The following is a 21,683-nucleotide window of genomic DNA, read 5'->3' on the forward strand; positions in this document are numbered from 1 at the left end:
ACAGGTTGCTGCTCTGCTAATACAGACGGGGTATTTCAGCACAAATTCCAAATCCAGTCCTTTATTGGGTATTTTAAGCTTACAAATGGTAACAAAAAGTATTACACTGACATTTCCAAGGGCTCTTCAACATACTTCTTTAAAACAGTATTTCATTATTTTCTGGTTAAACACACATCACATGTTTCCTGGTTTATTATGGGAATTGTATTACAATAGACAGGTTTACCTGCAATGCCAGACACCATTCACTGAAAATACTCCATCCTTTCACAGTTTAGTCTTTGATCAACTGATTTTCTTCTGACCTTTGGTATTCTTTGAGTCCCAGAGTATAAGAACATTAAAATACACAAAAAACAATAAAAAGTGTAAGCAAGAAAGAATGGACACAGCCAAGGGGAATAAATCTGGTAACCTCTGGGGAGGGTACACGGTGACACTCATCAGGGACAGGGCGCCCATCAGGGTTATGGAAAGAAGGAACTGCAAGATAAGGAATGATGTATTAGCTCACAGCGATTTAACACCTTGTAAGTTGATGGTTTTGTTACTGCTGTGCTCTGTATTCCCCAATCTATACACAGGTGACACTGTAGAAATTACAGCACGCCTCGACGCGGAGAGAGTGCGGCTCTCCTCACGCCAGGCTTTATGCACAGTTACAGACATAAAACTGCTTTATGCAAGTACTTCAGCACCACAATGAGCTGCAAGTAAGAGTTATAGGAATGAAAACTGCTTACCAGACTCCTGACAATCTTTGGAAATGCCTTAAACCAAGAAACATATCCCTTCAGGGAAAGGAAGAAAGGTTTCAGCTGCAGGTCCTCTGCTGAAGTCTTCTCAAATATGGAAAAGGAAGCCACGCAGATGGACAGGAACGCCAGCGTTGTCACAGCATAGGCCAGCAGCAGCCCATCTTTCAGCAGAAGAGGCAACATGCTGTTAAAAACACAAGTACCAGCAGAAGTGGGTGCATGTTTGAGTAACATGAAAAGAGGAGGAAAAAGACTACATTTATACTTCCCAGAAGTGGGGAAGAGCGTGGCTTTAAATAATGTTAATAGTGCCCAACTCACCTGAACGTTGATACAAGTAAAAACCACGTAGCCATAAATGGGATTTCATTTATGATTAAGCAGACCGGCCTGGAAGGAACAGAGTAAAAACAGAAATGCAAACACTGAGGTGACAGCAATTCAACCTTTCATGTTCCCACTCCTCTGGGAGCCACTGTCACAGGCTCCAAAAAATCTATGAAGGGGGAGCACCCAAAGCTGCATCCTCTGCTGGGGCACCCTGCTGCCCCCTACACCCCAAAGAACCTCAGTGGGGTCTGCAGCAGAAGAGCCACTCAGCAGAGCGCTTAGAGCAGGTACTGTGGCACAGCCAGCCAGGTTACCTGCCCACACTGTGTGAGGCTTCTGGCTGGCTCTGAGGAGCACTGCAACTTCCAGACAGCTGCCTAAGGGAGAACGGAGCTCTCCAGCCACCGGGTCGCCTTTGCAGCAGGCATGCGTGAGCAGCACGAAGGAGCTGCCTCACCAAACCTCCCTTCATCAGACATTACGTTCAGGTACATGTAGGACACCAGGCAGAAGAGCAAAGCTGCTGACTATCCCTGCTGCCCTTGGCTCCTCTGAGGCACAGCATGGGAAAGGGGCTGGTTACCATCACTGTTAAGTCAGGTATCGATCCCCCAGTTTGAGTCGCTCCAGCCCCACTGTGTCCCTGCTGCCTCGGGCAGCCCCGCAGCCCTGCCCTGTGCCACACCACACTCTGGGAAGCACAGTCAGAACTCTCACTCACAAGTGACTCAAAACAAAGGTGTAGCCTTTTGAACATGAGATCTCTTCAAAAGCTGCATGCAGCAACAAGATGAGCAATAGGAGATCAACATATATCCACAGAAAAATAATGTACTCACACTGACACCAGAAGAATGGATTTCTCATGGACTTGGAAGGAGAACAGGAAAAATGACAAGGCACTGCTAACCTTCAGGAGGGAAATGGGAGGTACCTTAGTGTATGTGACTGCAGGGCAGAGCACCCTTCTGGCTGCTCTGCTGGCACAGAGTTTGCACGAAGGCATGAACTAAACAATCTGCCTTTTCTAATTAACTGCTGCATTTACTCCAGTGCAAGTTACAAGAACACAGAGCTGCTTCTGTGACCACACACAGGAAAAGCCACAGTGTTGAAGTTTACCCAGAATTAGCAGGAAAACACGGCAGGTAAAGAGCCCTCACTCTTGCTTAGCTTTACTGACAGGAGCATCTGCACCCAGTGTGCACAACACTCATGTATGAAAGCATTGGCAAAGTTCAGGCATGGTGAGGAACCTTCTTGACAAAGTTTTGCTCATCATCATGAGCAATGAATGAGAAGGAAACAGTCTTCTTTCCCCCCACCAAATAAAAACACACAGTCAACCAAACCAGTTCTAAGGATAAATGGTAGGTTTAGCAAAAGGGTATCTAAACATAAACCAAATTATGTTTAACAGTAAAATCAAAACATTAACTAAAGGATAAATGGTTAGTTTAGCAATGTTGTGATAAACTCTCAAACAACACAAGATAATTTCTGGTTTAAATTTTAACTCATGAAACTTTAGGACCAGCTCCATATAATTTTGATTTCAAGGAAAACTGATTTGTGCAGGAGAGTCATGTTAACATGCTTAAATTCAAGCATACAACGTGACTAAGAAAGGCAAACGTTTGGGAAAAACACACAGGGGTTTTTTCCCCCAAGCCACTAATGGGCTTACAATATCCACCTCAGGACTTTTGGCTGAGTTTTGCAGCCAATCTAGGCAGAAAAAGCAGCACTTTGAAAGGTAAACACAAAAAAAAAGAAGAAATTCCAACTCTAGCTGAGACACTGATGTGTGCAGAATCTTTTAAAAACCCTTCAGAAGATTATAGTAAAAACCCAGCGTTAAAGAAAGAAAATGGAGGCTCAGGAAAAAAAGCTGGGATTGAGAAGACCACTCAGAACTGCTGCTCACACACCAGTGCTGGATATAAAACAAGGAGCAACTGAAAACATCCACTTACCAAGGCGAATTTAAATCCTCGGAGAGAAGGCTGGACAAGTAGTTTTACACAAGTAGGAAGCAGGCTTGCAACTGTTACAGCTAAACTGAAGAATTTTGGAAGAAAAACAGTTTTAACACGTGAGGAAGTACAGCCATGCTTTTTTGACTCTGAACTCTGACTTCCAAGAGCACTAGAAGTACTTTTGAAGAGCAAAGTATGTCATTTTTAACTCTGTTTTAACTGAGTAGCTTAAATCACTATATAAAACAAGTAGGAAATTTCTCAGCCATAAATATTCCTAGCTGTGTTTGGGGGAATCTTTATTGCTTGGGAGAAAAGCACATTAGAGGAAATGAAACATTTTTTCCAAGATTTTAAACACCATTTCTGGTAGTTCTTTGACAAAAGTGACTCATTTTACAAAAAGTAATGCAAAAACCTAAACAATAGCACTAACTGAAGCACTTCAGTTGTGTCTTACCTGAGTTTTAGTTGAACTTCAGGTGATAGTATTTTCTTTATCTTTATAAGGACACTTATACTGCACCAAATATTGGCTACTTTATCCTGGAAGAGAAGGAAAAGAAGAAAGGTAATTGGTGATAATTGCATGAAAATTACATTTGTGAGAACAATGGGGCTCAGGAGGTGATTGATTGATACTGCAAAGAGACCCTTGCAGATATATATCATATTCTGAGATGCACTTCAAATTATTCAGATCTTCAAAACCGGAATGTTTCAAGAGACTCAATTAACACATGTTCTAAAATAACTGAGAAATAGTTCCTTAGCACAAGAGGCTACCTCTTAACTCCTGAGATGCCATGTTTTCTGAAAATAAGGCTGTGAAACGATCTGTCCCTGATTAAACAGGAGCACAGATGAATCTTCTTTTCAAACGTGAAGACATTCTGTACACTGTCACATTTCATTACATACCTGAAAGTATTTAGCTGTGCTTGCTGGTTGCTAGCAATGACAGAGTTAACCTCTAATAAATCAAGAAGTCTAAAGACATTAGCAGTTGTGCTAGGATCACTTTCAAAATTAAATTTGTAACTCCAGCTCTCATGCTCGTGAAACTCATCCCTAAACAGCTGCTTGAGTCACAGCTGTGTAGACATAACAGCAAGAGAGCTACCAGCACCAACAACTGAGCCATCTTCCTCAGATGCTCAGCAGCAACACAGAATATGCACTGCAAATCTGCTGAGGATTACGAGGGAACAGAGGGGTTGGCAGCCCCAGCAAACACACGGGACGCCTACTTAATAGCCAATAGGGTTTTACAACCACCAGCATTTGTTACTGCTTCTGTAAATGGGAACCGATTCAAAGAACCTGTTCCACTCACCCCAGTTTAAATTTACTGTGCATTGCTTACGTGGGCAATTTCTCATTTTATTTAGATTAGCATCCAGCAAGTCACTCCCCTGATCAACTCAGAAAATACTTGGGCTAATATTAGACTAAAATCCTCAAGCTCTTTCCAACTTGCTGGTTATTGTCATTTACAGATTTCATTTTTCAACTTCATACTGGATAAAAAGTGACCAAAAAGAGTTACCTCTTTCTTTATAAAGTCCAAACAATTCTCAAGGTTGTTGCTTGGGGTTTTGGGGTCTTTTGCAGGGAGGGGAAGTGTTTGTTGTTTGTTTTGTAGGGAGGTTTGGGAGGCTCTTCACCGGGTATTTTGAGGGGGGGTTTAATAAACTAGCAGATAACACACTACGAACACTTCCATACTGCTGCCTTGATAAAATCTTGCCTTTGGTACATTAACTTCTCAAAAAAAAGTCATGCTATTTTTTATATCTAAAGAAGATTAAAAGATCAATCAAATCAAAGATTAAAAAGATGAATCAAACCATGTAAGCATTTGCTTAAATCCCTGTGACACCAACAACCGAAAATTCAAAGCTTCATTTTACTGGTTAGACTTGGAAGCTGAGAATCTGCTTTTAACAGTGTCATTCTGAGGCTCCTGCTCCAATGAAGCAAAGCAACAAGAAGTCACTGTGACTTGGGAAATGGGTTCCCTTTCTTTTATCAGCAAGACTCCCGTTAGCATTAGGTCAACGAGTAATCGCTTTACTGGAGTGAAGCTGTGGTACAATAGCCTGAGGAGAAGTAAAAGCAGAACTGGCCTAAAACTTCTGGAAAATACAAGAAGGGTGGAAAAGAAAGGTGTAAGTTGCACCCAAAACACTTTTTTTGCTGTTTTTAAATAATGAATCCTGTTGAAAATAGCTGAGCAGAACCAAGAGGGAGACTAAAGCTGTTAACTTTTAAGGTTACATCTTCTGACACTGTCAATTACTGTGGAATCTATTTCAGTGGAAAAATGTATGGATTGAAGTATGGGTTTGATGATGGGATAAGTGTTGTCTACTCATATAATGTCCTGGAAGATGCCAGCTGAGCTGGGGTTAAATACTGGATGAAATAACTGGCAAGAAATGACTGCTGAAGAAGCCATCTCAGATTACTAGTTCTGTGGCGTGTCTCCCACACGAAATCCCTAAAGGTCACCATGAAGGTTTCTCAAGGGATCTAAGAATACAGGACATGGGCAGTGGGGTGGGGGAGAAGAAAACATGCATGCCTCAAACAAGCCTCGGTCAACGGGAAAGAGTCTTCTGAGTACTTGCATGATTTGTTCCATGTCGGTACAGAACGGGAACCAGCAGGCAGCGAAGGAAACCAGCACCGTCCCAGCTATTTTAGTTAACAGCACTAATCTGCAATCAAAAGAAAGACATCAGAAAAGGTAAATCCAGCTACCAAAGTCAGTTCAGTTTATAGCATAAAACTTTATTAAAAAAAAGAGGGGAGGGGGCACAGACCTGAATGTAACAGATCTACACAGAAAAAGTTGAGCATCCCCAGACTACTAAGAACAACTCCAGGAGAAGCACAGACCTACCCCATCAATCTAATCTGGTTGCCCCCTGCAGCCCATATTTAATTCAGCTTACAGAATGGAGAGTGCTAAGAAAGGACACCTTAACAGAATATGTTCAGTGTAAATACTTAATGTAGATCTCAACTGGAAACATGTGTTTGGAAGGAGAGGAATTCCTTACAACAAGCTCTAAGTATCTTCCACTACAAGTTAATTCAGAAATGCACACAAGGAGAATCACTCTCAATGCCAGGCTGCTTGGGTGTATCTCTGAGAAAGATAAACCAGTCCAAAGTCACTTACCCCTTTCCTCTAATTCCCTTCTTGAAGCATTTTCCAAGTAAATAGCAAAAAAAGGGCAGAGAATGGTAGAGCTCCATTTGCTTGTAATTCAAGGCCAAGCAAAAAGCCACTGACCCCAGAAGGTCCCAGTCATAAGACAAACATAGTACACCCCACAAGGCAAAGCCAAGGCTCACTGAGTTGTATATGGTTTTTTATGTCAAGGACAAGATACACATCTTAGTAGTGGAAGTAAAGAATGCCCTGGGGGACAAGGATAAAACAGCATGCAAAATAAGTTTTTCCAAGTTAGTTTTAAAAGCATATTGACAGTTGTGGCTATGTTGTTCACAGGCAGAAATAATTTTACTTCTATTTGAAGTGTATTTTTTATATTTCCAAGGCTCACACAGGTAAAGATGAGAACAAATTGTGTGTTACTTGTGATGTACATTCAGTCAACTGAGCTTGTGGCAACAGTGACAGTTCTCTGTAAGGTTCAGGATCAGAGTAAACACTTTTTGATATTTACAGAATTAAGGATAAAGCTTTCAGGAGCCTCTCCTCCCAGTTCAAGAGATACATGCAGAATATTCCATATTTAAATTATATATAATTGAGTTGAAGGACTCCTGGGTTTTTTCTGATGTTACACTTGCGATGCACCCGGGCCAGTCAGTCCCCTTAGTTGCTAATCCTGTCCAAACAATAAGTAACAGTTGCTAAAAGCAATGTTACCTCCTGATGACTTTGAGAACAGGTTCCCAGGCTCAGTATTTTAAGAGACTAAGCTACACTTAGTAGTGAATCACAACAGAAGATTGGCTTTGTCATTAACTGTTATTTTTACACAGTGAGAGAAACCAAAGAAGGGATACTTGTATTGTCAGAAATTTCACCATATTTTGCTTTCCCTTTGTCAATATAAACAGCTATGGCAACACACTCAGATTGTCTACCTCTTTTTCAGCCCAAATTCACAAGGTAGATTTGAGATGGCAGCAATTTCACATCAACAGTTTGTTATTCCAAACGGCTGCAGTCTCGCAGAGCCGCGGCAGCAGCTGAGGTTCAGTAAAATCTATCGATGCCTTGGGAGCTGGTCACAGAGAGCAGAGTTATTCATGTAAGAGCCACAGGGCTGGAAGAGACCACAGGAGACCACGCAGTACATGGGTCTGCTTAGCAGTGTCTGCTACACCTACGTCACCTCTGACATCAGGTTTGCTGAACCTTCTCAAAAGATCTTGACGCTGTAGGTTCCACGACCTCCACAGACACTCAACTCCAGCAATTCACTCTGAGATTCAAAAGATTTTTTTTCAGTGTATTTTAAAACCCCCAAATATTCCTTAATGATTCCCTCCTGTCCTAACATAAACCAGAGATTATTGCCTTCCTCTTTGTACATCTTTTACTTAACAGAAAACTGTAACCCTGCGCCGCCTTCTGACCACCAGCTTCTCTCACCTAAGATGAATTACATTCATTCCCATCCCCATCACTGTAAGTGATGCCTCCAGATGATCTACATCCTTAAAGAGTCAGGTCAAAAAAAGAATGTCAGAATTCTGGAAGTGTAATTCAAATATTCGATAGCATTAGGATTTTTTTCCCTTCAAAATCTGCTAAGATATATTATCTTCCAAGTTCACCATGCACTTCTCTTGGAAGAACACCACAAATTAGCAAACTATTCAATTGTCAAAACTTGATTTAGTAGTAGATGCTGAGATTCAGTATCTCCTTGGGATATTTAAAGATCTACATATATCACAAGGCCAGGATTGCATCCCTCTGGCTTGATGGCACTGAGCAGCACAGCCTGGAGTAGTCAACTAAGAGCATTTGCTTGTAGGTGTGCAAAATGAGTATCAGAGCAGAAACCTCACTTGAAGAAACTGACCTGTGAAGGTGTGTGCCACCAGCACTGACTAATCAGCTCTGATGGTCTAACACTAATTAGAGTTACTACGTGGTGAGGCATCAAGTGAACCCAAGCTCAAGTAATTGTCCCAATATCAAATATTTACCTCAAATGTATTTCAGAATTGCTGTTTTCTTTACTATCTGTGCTTTGAGGTAGGCAGCCCTCAGATGACTTTGTATGTAAAATAAACCATCTGCCTTAGCTAGTACTAAAAACACAATGTTACTTGGTAAAGGGAAATTCATTTCACTGCAGAACAAGGATACTGGAAGTGTCCATGGTCAATAAGAATGAGGCCTGGATAAAGCAGTATGCAGAGAGCACTGGAAACCTAGAAAAAGGATTAAAAAAAGGGAGAAATTATAATTTAAGGTAGACATTAGACAGAAGAACTTATACCTCTTCTCCAGTAAAAAAAATCTGCACCCTGTAGGTAGGAACCTTAGTCTATTTTGAGGAATAAAAAAAAAAGAATGAGGATTTTCCATAAATAAGAAAATATTAAATAGAGATCAGCATATCCTTTGCAACCAGCTCAGAGATCACCCACTACCCGTCCTAAACCTTGGAACCACTCCAAACCCCAGAAGACTTTTAATTCCAAAATGTACTGGTTCCACCATACTGAAGTGCAAGACAAAGCAGTTCCTAGGTTCCTCCATGTCCCTGCACAAATCTTGTTTCACTACCTGAGTAATAAATTCAGAAAGAAATCTAATTCAAGAGTCCATGACTTCTAAACTTCAGAGCACCTTATTGTTATTAAAAGCATTAAAATAATTACTGTAAGATAAGGGCACTTTTAAAAATCTTTTTAACTGAAAAGCCTTTAATATGAAGTGTAGCTACTGCTATCAGTTTGACATCAGTTGAAGCCACTGTGATGGCTTGTCATTTAAGCCACTGTGTTGGCTTCAATACATTAACTCTCATACTGTTACATTTCTACCCTGTTTTAATGGGGTTTTCCTCTGTTTTATAATTTACACACACACCCCACCCAGGTACTTGCCTTCTTCTTAGTAGATGTTTCTTTCAAGGAAAAACAATACAAAATAACAGCAGGAATATAAACCAGCAAATCAGCAACAAACACTGAAAAATAAAGATTAACTTTGAGTTAGAATCCACCCACATACTTTAATACTATACATGTTGTGTACTTTCATCTGGATTGTGAATTGCTGACACCACTTAGAGATTTAACTTTTTAATGTTCCACATCTTGGCTGTATCTGGTGTGAAAAACTTCAGGTGGTAACAACTACACAGTGTTAGAGTGAGATAGTTACCCACCTTTTGAATGTGAGAGGGGTTTGTCTCCGTACCCTCACTGAAAACTTCATGTTACTCCTTCCATCCACAGGACAATAGAAAAGCATATAGAGCTGAAGCTATGGTCTTCCACTGCATTACAGTACATTCCATTGTTTTAAAGATAGCTCAGGTTTAGCAGTTACATCAAAGCTAATCTTTTTTCCCAATTGTTTTGGGGAAGACAAGGAAAAAACCAGGCAAATAAATGGTGAAATATCAGAAAGTTCTTCATTACAATGAACTGGGAAGTTCCACTTCAAAGGATGAAAAAAAAATAGGTCCACAGAATTTGATCTTGTTAATGTTTCTATTGCTATCATTTCTGATGTCCAAAAGCTGCTGCTTCCATGTGGTTCAGCTGTTTTGGCTTCTGGCACAGCCTCAGTCAAGAAGGGAGCACACTCTAGTTCCTCACATGCCGAAATGAGAGAAGGCATTCTTGATTCTCAAAAGAAATCAACCACGACTAGATCCAGTCAAATCGTTTGATGGAACTGATATTCTGAAGACACAAATAATTAAGAAGCTCTAGACTATAACAAATCTCCAGTATATCTGTGTGAATTATTAGTGAAGTGGGTAAATAGGCTAAAATCAGCGTCATCTGCCTACAGCAGATGCATGAGAGAGCCAACAAGATAACAGAACCAGCAGGTTCACCTGCCCAGAATTGGGTCAACACCTGCTCATGCTTAAACCACCACAGAAATTCTTCCTGAGCATTGCCATAAGAGCCTAAGAAAAATACCAGATTATTTCTATAAACCAGTTTCAGAAAACAAAACTTCTCTTCCAAAGGGGAAGTATACTTCACCTCTTTTTAGTCCCAGGCTTTGGAAGAAAATGATTAAAGCTATCAGTTATTCAGTGATGAATCGTTTTGCAGACATAAAGCACAATTAAACAAATATACCCAAGGTGTTAGCAAAACAAATACTCTGACACTGAAAATAAAGGTGTAACACCAACAGCCAACATTGACCATTCTGAATTATTTTAATGTGTTCCTCTAATGGGTATTGTTAAAAAAGGGTTATCACTTCTCCTAGATCCATCAGTGGGTTGTCAACTGAGTTGATTTCAAAATTAATAAAGACCATTTCAAGGGTAATTAAGTTCTAGTGATTTTTTTTTTTTTTTCAATTCAATCAATTACTACAGACCAGACCGAGAGGTCTGCGAGGTGTGGAAATGCTACTGGTGAACAGCAAGTTCTGCTGTGGAACTCTGTTACACAAAGCAAAAGGGAGATTTAAAGTGAAAGAAAATAGTAACAGGAGAATATGGTGCCTGTAGTTGCTCTGAGAACTCACAACCACACTGTTTGATATCCTATCAGTTGCTGAATTAAGTCATCTCTTAATTTTTTCTGCATTTGTTTTATCCTTTTCCTTGGAGAAGCAGATCAAAATTAAATGGTCAGAAAAGTGACCGTGGGACAATGAAATTTAGGATAAGAGTGGTGAAATGTATTTTTACTTCTTTGCTAACAGAACTTTAGAAAGAGGTGACCATTTGAAAGGAAAGTGCTGTCTTTAAAAGCATCAACTCTCCCTTTCAGATACAGTACAGCAGCTTGTAATAACAGTCGCTGAGATCTCAAGAGGCTCTTAAGTCAGTGAATGGCAGTCTACATGCAAAGCAAGTCTGTAATACAAAGCAAGCTAAGCTGGAAATGAAAAGTGTATTTCTTAGAATGGAAGGGAAAACAATACTATTTTTAAAATTTAAAAATGGGTCTATGCTTCGTTTCAGAGTTTTTATTGAATTGATTTGAAAACCTGTTTGTATATATTTTATATTAATCAGCTTCACAAATGATGGTAGAAAAGAACACAAGAGTTTGGTTCATAAATGGACCTGCAAAGCCTCCCAAGTCAAAGAACTGAGAATAAACAGGTGAAGACAGAGAAGCCACATGATATTAAACATGCTAAATTAGTAAGCAAGACGAACCTGTAAGATCATCCTAAGGAGATATAATTTTCCTACCTGTTGTACGCATAAATAACTTATGTGGCTGACTCTCATACCCCCGAGATGTGTGCAGAGCAATCCAATCAGGATTTATTAACTTTGCACTGTAAAACAAAGTACAGACACATCAAAACGTAGACAGTTCTCATTTCCCTTTACACTCCTTTCAGCAATAAAGATGACAGGCACAGGAGCACATTCCAAGAATTAAGATGAATGAGAAGAAATATTTCAAAGAGCAATAGTGATCAATGAAAGATTTTCCTCCCCACTAGCACAGTTCACACTGCAGACTTTAGCTGCTAGTTCACAATTAAAAAATCTTTGAAAACAGGAAAAATGGAATACAGTATTTATTAGGTCAAGATAACCACCTTGAGTCTAGTTCCACTGACTTAAAAAAAAACAATTGTAAATACCTTTCATACTTAAGTATTAAATATAAACCATTTACAGTTCACATAGATGCCCCACATAACTGTGCCTGTGCACTTTAACCTACATTCTTATTCCATAAGTCTCATTCCAACAGCAGTAAAGCCCTTGTGGAAAAAGTATTCCAATAACAGAATTCTATTTACATGATATCCAGTCATCAAATGTCACTGGGGCTCTCAATACAAGAGAGGTTTCCCATGTGAGGCACCCAACTCCAAACAGGACATTTCTCTGGGCATCCAATAGAGGTTTATATGGAAAGTTGAACATCTCAGTCACATCTAAACCTGCTACAACTTAAGTTCCTGACAAAAAGAAGAATGTCACCCTTCAGCCCCCCTCTTCTGATAATTACAAGACAGAAAAAATAACAATATTAGTTTAAAGCAACAGGGATACATATAGAATTCTACTTCATTAACTTTAAATCAGCAAACTATACTTTCCATTTTTCGGCTGCTCAGAATGGTAGTTTAGCTACTGGCTTCTCTCCTCTGGAGAAGGGAAGGGGGGGGGGGGGGGGGGAACCAAAATAACAACAAAAAAAAGGGGGGGGAGATATGTAAACTTGAAACTTGCCATTTTGTATTTTTCACAAAATTATCTAAAATAATGAACTTACACATAAGCACAGAGAAAACTGTGATAGGCAGTAAGAGGTGGGTAATCAAGGCCCCAGTACTGTAGGTTGTTATCACTGGTGTTGAAATACCTAAAAAAAAAATCAAATTAAAGATTGGTCGATATTTCTACCTTTGTTTCAGCTCAGGACTGAATATTAAATTAAATATTTTTATCAACATATTCAAAATCCAAAAGGAAGTAACTTCTATACCTGCTTTATTTTACTTTATAGAAAAAAATCTCAGGGAACGAAACAACAGCAAAAAGTGATTCAGAGTACACTCACTTGTGTTTGCAAACCAGAAGATTTTTAAAAAGGCTTACTTATCTGGAGAGGGGAAATCTATAGTTTGAACAGAACTAGAAAAATCCAGAAACTAAGGCAAAACCTGCACAAAACTCAGCGTACACATCCACTGTAGCTCTGGATAGGTTTACATGTTAGGATTTGCAGATCCTCACCTCCATCTACAAACCCAACCTACATTTTTCATGCATGTCAGTTACTCCAGAAGAGAGCAGTCACTTTGCCAAAAAGGAAAGTGAAACAATGCAGTTAAAAGGAAATTTCAAAATAAATTATTTTCCTTGTATTAATGCTAGATTTCCTTTTTTCTGGACATGGACAGCACATTTAATACGTGACAATGACTTGTGAACTGCTTCTACTCAGCAGACCTTAATATGAAAACTCTGACAATCCATCAGTTGACATTAAACTGAACAAAAACAACTGAACAGAAGCAGGAACGTGTGGCATAAAATCATGACACAGGCAAACAAGGTGCAGCACAGGTCTGGAAGGACACTGCCACAGCAAGGGCACCTGGGCAATTGTGTCAACACAACAGTAGGGGCTAAAGAGCAACTCAGATGGCAACACCACATTAACAGAGTACCACCTCCTCAGTAGCCAACACCCGGTCATGAACCTCAATCAGATGTGTTGCCCACAACCCTTTACCTGGGTGAACCTCAAAACTCAGGCAGGTGACGTGAAAGAAATGGGTTTTCCCATTGTAATTCCATCACACTGGTATTTCTATGGAAGGCTGGCACCAGTCAATTAACCTCTTCCACACGAGGAGAGGTTTTATCCAAGGAAAAACAAGTTACAAAACTAAGGCATCAGCTCCTATATATCTTACAGTGAAACCGACTGACTAGCCTAACTGCCAGGGGGCAACCTCTTGGCTTTTCCAGTTTCTCTCTTCAACTGCAGCCAATTTTTGACATTTATTAAGTAAATGATATTTCTTGAATTCCTTATGAGCTGCCTGAAGTATCTTATGAACTGATGATAAATCATATTTCTTCAAGTTGCATCTCTGCTTCTTATCCTACAACTCAAGATCACTCACACTAAGGCAGAGCAGATTCTTCATGCTGATTGTAACAGTCTACAACTTTGTGGTAAACTTCCCAGGTTTTGGTTTTAATTTTACCTTCCATAAACTCATAGTTTCAACAGGAAAAAAATCAATCCCTATACCAAATAATATTTGGGGGGGGAAGCCTTTACAGTTCTTAATTAGCAGTATAATAACAAAGAATGTGCTTAAAGTAGCCTTTAATAAATTATGTCAAGGCTCTAAAGAATAATATAAAAAGAAACAGAAATTCTGGCCTCTGGCTCAGAGAAACTGTACATAGAGAAATTAAGTACAACCCATCCTGTAGTTTATTGTAGCTTTTAAATATATATATACACATATCTTTGGTTTGGATCAAAGAAAATAAGCATGGAACATGTAGCTGCATCATTATGTATGCCTGTTTAACAGTAAACGTGATGAGTCTCAAAAGATCAAGAGATCTAATAGGACCATGTCCTCACAAGAGAGCTCCTCTCTAAATGTGCCTGGACAGATTCATAGAACACCATATGCATGCTGCAGACAGCTTTTCTAAAGACTAAACAAACAGCAACACCAGAAGTGATTACAACCTCAACTTCAAATTTGAACACTATTTTTACACACTGACATGTGGCATCTTTTCACACTGCACATTTCTGTGGTACAGGAGGGGAAAGAGAGCTTAGTAGCCCAGAATGTAATCCCTTGCATGTCAGCTGAGATGTTCTTTTCCAAACACCCAAGACCAAATATTACTTTGCTGTTCTAGGGACTGAATTCTCAGAGCTGACCCAATCCAAAACACTTCTGTTATGAATAAAATGAAGAGCAAACATGACAAGACAGAGATGCCCAGCTGGAAGCCCATGGGCTAAACTCAGCCTGCAATAGAGTTTCATTTGGCCCCCTGGAAACGCCTACAAATAACAACTCTTCAAGTATGTGTAGTTTCACATAGCAGAGTGGATCAAAGCTGCCAACTCTATTATTGTGCCAGTTCTCCATCATCCCATATCTCCGTTATCTGGCATAATGAGGGGTTTGGCTATCCTAGGAAACCATAAAAGAGAAATGATAATACAGGTACAAGGGGTTGATCTGAAACAACTACAGTCATCTGCTGAGCTGCACAGAATGCCATACCTTCAGTATCAGCCCCACATGTATTGACAGAAATACAACTGAATTAATGTTCTAGTCTGTTGGATCAGTCTGTTCCCCAACAGATAGCATATGCATGGGACTAAATAAGTTTTGCTGTTCCATGCAAGCTCTAAGGAATATTACAAATGATGTAAAAAATAAATATTTGTCATAATTTTCCTACTATTTTAAATTATCTGTACAAATTAAGTTCATTATCCTTAGATCTAGATTCCAGTCACCAACATTTTTCAATCTGTATTAAGAACATGGGTGTGAACAATGAACTTGCAGGTGTAAAAAACTGCCCATGTCTCCAGCAGAAGAACTGTCCATGTTGATAATCAGGAGATGTTTTGTGTGTTAGAGAACTGGAACCCAAGAACCTAAACTGATTTACTTTTTTCCCTACAAAGAGAACAAGCTTCTCCATGATCTCTCATGCAACCCTATTTTTATTTTCCTTTTGACCTTTTCAATCAATTCAAAATCAAGCTGGAGCTTCACAACAGAGACACCTACCAGTTTACTTCGTTACACAAACTCACAGCTAGCAAGTCAAAGTTCCAAATTTTAGCTTTTTTCTTTCCTATGAATAAAACAGTACCTTTTCTAAGGTCTAAGAACAGGGTGATATTCTATTACTACAAAACGGTTTTTAAGACTAGTTTAGAGAAGAATAGAAGACATTGCAGAGATCTTGAGTATATTAAAGTAAGATTATGGATTAAGAAACAAAGTTTCACACCATTTACCCCGCTGTAACCTGAACTACAGTAGCACTACATACCACTGCCTGATGGGTAAATTGTAGGTAACTTCTTGCCAGTGTCGCTGAGCTTCATAGTCTCCATACAGAGGTGGTTTTCCTGCACCTAAGAAGAGATGACAGAGCATTCATGAATTTATTCTGTTTATGCAGATTGCTTTCCCTCCAGACATGTATTTGCATATTAATATATCAGTAATTTTATTCTCCATTCCTCTCTGATATTTGAGAAGAAAATAGAGATCTCATCTGCTATGCAGTTTAACAGGCTTGGGGAAAAAAAAAGAAAGAAAAAAGTTATGCACTCTTTCAGCTTTCTGGATATTTCTGCAATAAGCATTTATCAAGATACTCCACTGTGAAGAATTGCTTCCTCATCTGACCAAAAAAAAAATCATTTCCAAGTGTAGATGAAAAATGTGGCACTTGCTCTGAAATAAGAAAATGCACATAACAGACATCCTACACTGATTTTTGGGTGAACTGCTTTGCTTTCCTAGTATATAACCATGTTCTTACTTGTGTTTCAGCTGTGTCGTGGTACCTTGCTATTAAAAGGTAACAACTAGCCTTATTTACTTACAACTAGGACCTGCTGCAAGTGCCCCAGTTCCTACCCCTCCTCTCTGCTGCCTGCTTTGCAACGCCAGCAAAAACACTGCATCTCTCCCTTTCCCCACAATTCCTAAGAGAGTCAAGATGAACCATTTACTAAACCAGCACACAGAATAGGTTTAGAAGAGTTTTTTTCCTTAAAATCTCCAAAGCTTTCTAAATAATAACTGCTCCATTTTGGTTTACAGGAATTCTCCCAGGCACTTCTCAACCGAGCGACTGTCACGCAGCAAATCTGCACAGTGAATTACATTAAAGGGCACTTTTCACACACACAGGCATAAGTTTCTCAGAAAACCAAGATTTTCCACAGAGAAAACAGCTTTATTGATGCAAATAGTTCAGATATCTACTCACAAGCAATTCCCTCAACCTAAGCCTAACTCTGATAATGGCAGTATGTTAAGCATCTTTATCACAGAGTTTATTTAGTCCTATTAACCTGTGCTTATTGAGAACAGAAACCAGGCTGATAGCACTTCCAGTAAAATATTGACACTAACCAGACAGAGATTTAAGAGTTTCTTTTCAAATATAGGAAACCCATCTGTATTTCTTTCACATGATCTATGTTTGTGGGAGCCACACAAGCTCAGATATGTACTATTTATTCCAGGGTACTGGAGAGAACAGATTACCTCCACTAATTTATTCCTGGCTAGTAAAGAAAGTAGATTATCACCACTACATGACGTGTTCAACTAAAAGCTTCCCAAATAAGTGAGGTCACTGGAGAATAGGAGTTTTATCAGTCTCCATTCTCTAGCTATTAATCTAGTGGAACAAAGAACCTGTTATATGATTACTGAAATACAATAATAGGCTTTAGCCAAATTTTAGTGTCTGTGTGTTTGTGTGTATATAGACACATATAGACATGTATAAACACACATTTTATTTCAGCTTCTCCCTCCTCAGAAAAATTGGCATCAGAATGATCGGAAGAGATCTCAATCCAAAGATTCAATTAAAAAAAGCAAATAGGGATTAATCACACTTCAGAGTTTGAGAATGCAGATTTAGCTTCTGCCTACAGCAAGCATAAAGTATACAGCCAAACAGAACTCAGAACTAATAGGAATGCAGTATTTTATTTTTAAAGGGTAACAAATATTTTAAAGTGGTCTTACTCAGTTTTACTGTTACTCAGAAATAGAGATTTTAAGGGTCTGAAGCTGCATTTCAACATGAGTATTTAGTTTCTATTCGTTTGGCAATGCATTTAAAAACAACACATTATGCATTAATTTACAAAGCCAAATTTGTCCCTGATAATTCTCCAAGATCAATTAATCTCAGGTGATCGTAACCTTTCAGAACTGGATATTAGTGACCTGCTTTCTCACCATCATGACACTAGTTCCAAAGCTGATCCAAAATCATGCTAGATGACAAGCAACAACAGAAGGGATACGTCATCCAACACCATGGAGTAAGTGAGGGCAGAATTAACCTCCCTACTTCTGGCCATCTATGCCACGTGTGGTCTCAGACAATGCTGAATCAGCATTTCTGCCAGAATCTGCTTCAGAGAACAATAACTACTTCTAATCCTTGGCTCAACTTTACTGCACTGAGCAGCATTTACACAAAACAGGACCACATTAGTTTAAACATTACCCTAAAAAACAAAAATAAATCCAGTGTACTTTATGCATTTGATAGCTCTTTCTAACAGTGAGGTTTGTCTTTTTTCATCTTGAAGTCTTTTCTCAGTGCTTTAAGTGATGGATCAGACTCAGCTTTTCCTATTCCAAAAGGAGTTATATGATCATTGTATATGAAACAATATTTTTAAAAATTGGTGGTTTAGTTCAGGCATTATTTTAAGACTTTCAGAATCTTGATTGGCTTGAAATTAAGTCAACTTCAAAAACTCTAGTTAGCAATGTAACTGTATATAGCCTACAGATCAGTTTGAGAGCCTCAGTTACCCACAGAACAGATCTCTTATGATGGCATCTTCAGAAAGCAAATTCAAATCAGAAAGCATGCATGCAACTTATCTTCAAAGCAAATGAAACCCAGAAGTTACCAGTTTAAAAATCACTTGAATGCTACTGAACAGCTTTGATGACAGTGGGGATGAGGCTTCCAATTGCCTTACCAGAAAAACAGAGTTGATTTTGACTGAGCTTGTGATCTTTTCAGTTGATTGGGATTGAAAGCAATGGTCCATTCAAATAAAAAGTGTGTGGAGAGCAAGCTTATGCCAAGAGTAGGAATGGCACTGAGAGGTTTGGAAAAAAACTTGCTAGTTCTTTGTAAGCATTATGAGACAGGGAGAAGAAAACCCCATCTATTAAAGAATATAGCTCTAGTTCATGCTGTAAACAATCTTAAGGAAGTATTGCTACAAGGCAGAGTATAATTGCTCACTTCACCCTCACACCATCTTCATTATAACCAGTGTGGTTTTATCTAAATATAAATTAAGACTGTATCTGTTATAGAACTTAAAGGACAAGAGTAAACAAACATACAATTGGACCACAGTAATATTCTGCAGCTACTGAATCAAAGGCATAGGGCAAACAGCCAGCTGTTCATTGGCTCCTCCTAAAAACATTACCAACCATCATCCTCCCAAAGCCCCCCCAGAAAAGTTGTGGGGCATTTTTCAGCAGGTTTTTTCTGAGCAGCTGTGATGTTAATGATTGCACACTTCAGAAAAATAAGAACTATTACGTGATCCTTTGGGAAACAGGCACTAAGATATGACAATACTTGGAATGATATGTTGCTTCTTATTCATGATTTTACATACAAGTTTATTTTCATTTATCACAAGCTCCATAATTCACCTTCTCATGTTTGCTTTACAGACTGGGAACATGTTTTACCTGAATAAGAGCCAAGAGACACAGTCCAGCGTACAATAAGTCCTAGTAAAACAGTAATTGTCATTAAGCTCCACTTCTCCATAGCTGCTCCTTGTGACAAGCCAAAAGGTACCTGAAAAAAACACCATAAACATTATTGCTCATGGTTTCACTCCTTAGGCAATCAGTAGCACTGCTGATAGTCCTGGTTTTCTCCCCACCCACAAGTATTCTGTTACAATCTTGTGTCTGGAGACAGGCTGCAATCAGGAGGCATTTGCAATGCTGGAGAATTTCTCACCGTGAACCCAAATACTGCCCTGAAGCAACTTCTTCCCCTTTGGAGCAAAAAGCCAAAAAGGCATCTCTGACAAAAGGCTGGCAAGAAGTAGGGTGAAAGATTTCAAGCTATACAGGAGAACTCAAATACCAAACCAACACTATACTGCACACACACATACATACTTAAGCATCATCTTAATAAGCTCTACACAATTTGTTATGAAAACACGTAACATGTTTTACCTGGAAGTGGCAAGAGAAGATTCCATGAGAAACCAGTAGAAAAGATTGTATAGGTAGTCAAAATACACCTACCACACATGTTCAGTAGCATGAAAGCTAATATTTGCCACTGAACAAGTAAAATAAGTCTATAAAAACTGTATTGTTAACAAGCACACAGTTTTAAAAGCAGCTGTCACAGTGTTAAGTTAATGCAACTTATTTTATTAAGACCACCATGACCAAATTACACTAAGTACAGATCTGGTATAGGTTTCTTTGTTGGTTTTAGCATATTCAAAAATTATTTAAAAGTTAACTGTGCAGTGGCAGGTCTTATATGCTGGACAAGGTATTGTCTGTTCTCCTGCAGCCATTATAAAAGCTCATCATGAACTCTGTACCACATGTTCTAACTAATTCCACAGAAAGACCATCATGAGCCAGTACATAACTGTGTACCACTGACCTAGGAATGCAAAGATCTGGTGTTAGTGATCAAAAATGCCTGATCTGAATCCTATTTTGGTCTCCCTGATATTCCAAAAGGGACTGGAAATTCTGCTTCCCAAGCATCAATCACCTCTCCCTACAGCATATACCAGATGAAGCCAACCAGGCTCAAGAGATCTTCTCCATCCTTCTATCCAAAAGGTAGGAGGACTGATATCCCACCAAACTTCCTTAACAATACTAAGGACCCAGTAACAATAAGAAACATTGCCAGACCTGTCCAATTAAAAGCAACAGGCACCAGACTCAAAATTAAGTGATGACATTGTCCTATGCAAAAAAAAAACCCCAATGAACCACTAACTATAGAATACAAACTCTGACCCAGAGAATCAAAAATATTTGAAGTTAGGAAAAATATGAAGAAACTACTCCAGTCTTGACAGTGAGAAACAGCAGTAAATCCAAAGGCTGTACTGCTACCAAAGCAGCAGCAGTAGCACTGTTCTCTCCCCATCAGTCAGCAACACATACATTACAGAAGAGTGGATGAGCCTGGGCACAACTGCCAAAGAATTTCTTGCAGAAGAAGCATCATCCAATTTAAGTGAGTTTCATACACTCACTCAAAAAGAAAAAACCCTGCAAAAAGAAAATCCCACACAGCAGCACTGACTGAACTGCTGTTTTAGTCACACACAAGCAACATCCAAGACACACTTAGGTTATGCTCACACTAAACCCATATTTATTTACTATTAACAGAAAGTTAACACCACCACCAAGGGGGAAAAAAAGTTCCTTGAACAATATAAATCCATGCCAGCAGTAGATCACCATCTATGGGTAGAAGTGTGACCACTGATATTCAGATGCTTTCAATGCTACACCTGTGCCTAAACCACAGGATAGGCAGGTTTCTCTAGAGAAAGGATACTGAGGTCATCTTTGTAGATCGTTTTACCCTAAGTGAACACTTGTGCTTCCTCAACTTGGGTTAAATAAGACCAGAGTTCTACATGACTTCCAAAAATCAAGCATCACAAGCCTGGCCTTTCCCTCCTATAAAATACTCACATCTTACCTTCCTATCTCCAGTGAGAATGATTAATTACCTACACCTCCATTCCTATGGGTCTCACCCACAGGCAGGCTCCCCCATCTCCATTCCTCTCGTTTATTTCTGCCATTCCCTACACAGGGAGCACCTATCACTTTCTGGTGTGTACTGAGCTTCTTCTTCCTCTCCTCTCAAAAGTGGTTCTTACAAACATTCCTGCCTACTTCTCTTTCATCTTTAATAGCCATACCTACATAAGCCTCCTAAAACAAGCCATAGTTTCGTTAGCTCTCCAATCCCTGCTACCCCACAGGTAACGATGTGACAACAACAAGACTCTCCAGGAGATGATGAAGCCGGTTTGGTCACTCATCCTTTTTATCTCCTGCTCCGGGTGAGTGACGCCAGAGGGTCTCCAGTGAGGCACCACCTGA

The 21,683-nt window shown here is 39.3% G+C and overlaps 1 protein-coding gene across 1 annotated transcript; it reads right to left on the reverse strand.

Annotated features, from left to right (window-relative positions):
- ALG6 (ALG6 alpha-1,3-glucosyltransferase) lies at positions 1–19,335 on the reverse strand (the record flags this gene model as incomplete). The annotated part of the gene is made up of 14 exons (XM_084266432.1): positions 1–486; positions 747–945; positions 1,083–1,151; positions 1,931–2,001; positions 3,068–3,152; positions 3,531–3,616; positions 5,658–5,793; positions 6,261–6,446; positions 8,436–8,500; positions 9,182–9,264; positions 11,479–11,567; positions 12,524–12,613; positions 15,817–15,901; positions 19,254–19,335. 14 exons carry the CDS (start codon positions 19,333–19,335, stop codon positions 289–291), a joined length of 1,524 nt encoding a protein of 507 aa, XP_084122558.1. The 3' UTR covers positions 1–288.
- Between the last annotated feature and the right edge of the window lie 2,348 nt (positions 19,336–21,683).

The sequence above is a fragment of the Gallinula chloropus genome, assembly GCF_964237585.1.
Source record: "Gallinula chloropus genome assembly, chromosome: 6".
Taxonomy (NCBI): domain Eukaryota; kingdom Metazoa; phylum Chordata; class Aves; order Gruiformes; family Rallidae; genus Gallinula; species Gallinula chloropus.